At 42.0% G+C, this 910-nt stretch overlaps 1 protein-coding gene across 1 annotated transcript in view; it reads right to left on the reverse strand.

The window, feature by feature from the left end:
- Positions 1 to 352: 352 nt before the first annotated feature.
- The window catches only part of LOC119586970 (carbohydrate sulfotransferase 14-like), a 7034-nt gene continuing 6476 nt past the window's right edge, over positions 353 to 910 (reverse strand). Inside the window, exon 5 of the mRNA XM_037935707.1 lies at positions 353 to 785. Within this exon, the coding sequence (XP_037791635.1) occupies positions 453 to 785 (333 nt within the window). The 3' untranslated portion in view covers positions 353 to 452. The remainder of the gene's footprint in view (positions 786 to 910) is intronic.

The following is a 910-nucleotide window of genomic DNA, read 5'->3' on the forward strand; positions in this document are numbered from 1 at the left end:
TCATCTTTTCAGTGTAGAATCGTCTGATTACCTACTGTGACATCAGGTTTTCTCGCGTTATTCTAGAATTCACAATTGCCCTCAGCAGCCGGGCATGCTCAAAGGGCGACTCTAGTCAATACTGTTTATCAGGTTAGATTCATTTGTTGAGGATCAAATATACTGAAGAGTAGACTTTGGTTTTGAAAGCAGATTTGTATCCCACTTATGTAATTACGCCTGTGTTTTGTATTTTATCTTCAACAAACTTATATAGCTCATATGTGACACATGGTATTTTGGTAAATGTATTGGTGCTTACAAGCTACATTCGGTTCCAAATATAATGTGGGGTTTTAAATTATAATACCAGTTGCAACTCTCAGTATATTTCATAATAAAACAAATATAATCAAACCAGTTGTTTTTATGACATATGCAGACATACTACATGGCTTTAAGCGGTCACAATTTCACCACTCCCGTAAAGCCTCCAGCAAGAAAGACGGCAAATCGAAACCGAAGAGAAAGAAATCCTCCTCATAAACGAAAAAGATTCCCCGCAGCACCTCATAAGGAATACCCTTATAGTACTCCCTATACGTCGTAGAACGTGACCCGCCCAACTTGTTATTTACTCGCAGAGCAGGATCCATCCCTTCTAGCTGTAATTTATTGGCGATGCAAGCCAGGTCCTCGGAAAAGGTCTCGGTACGGATGATGTAATCGTAGGAGAGGGCACAGGGGCTGCAGACAGTACTACTCGGCCGCAGGTAGTCGCTCATGCCCGCTCTGCCGTTCCTCTCCTGAGGGGATCGGTAAGAGGACACACGTTTTAATGGAATGGTCACGATGATGTGGGTTAGAGGTAGTTTGATGCTGGTATATCAGTTTATGGTAATCGAATGACAATCAGGTTCAAGATAGTTGG

This window comes from Penaeus monodon, chromosome 22 (genome assembly GCF_015228065.2).
Source record: "Penaeus monodon isolate SGIC_2016 chromosome 22, NSTDA_Pmon_1, whole genome shotgun sequence".
Classification (NCBI taxonomy): domain Eukaryota; kingdom Metazoa; phylum Arthropoda; class Malacostraca; order Decapoda; family Penaeidae; genus Penaeus; species Penaeus monodon.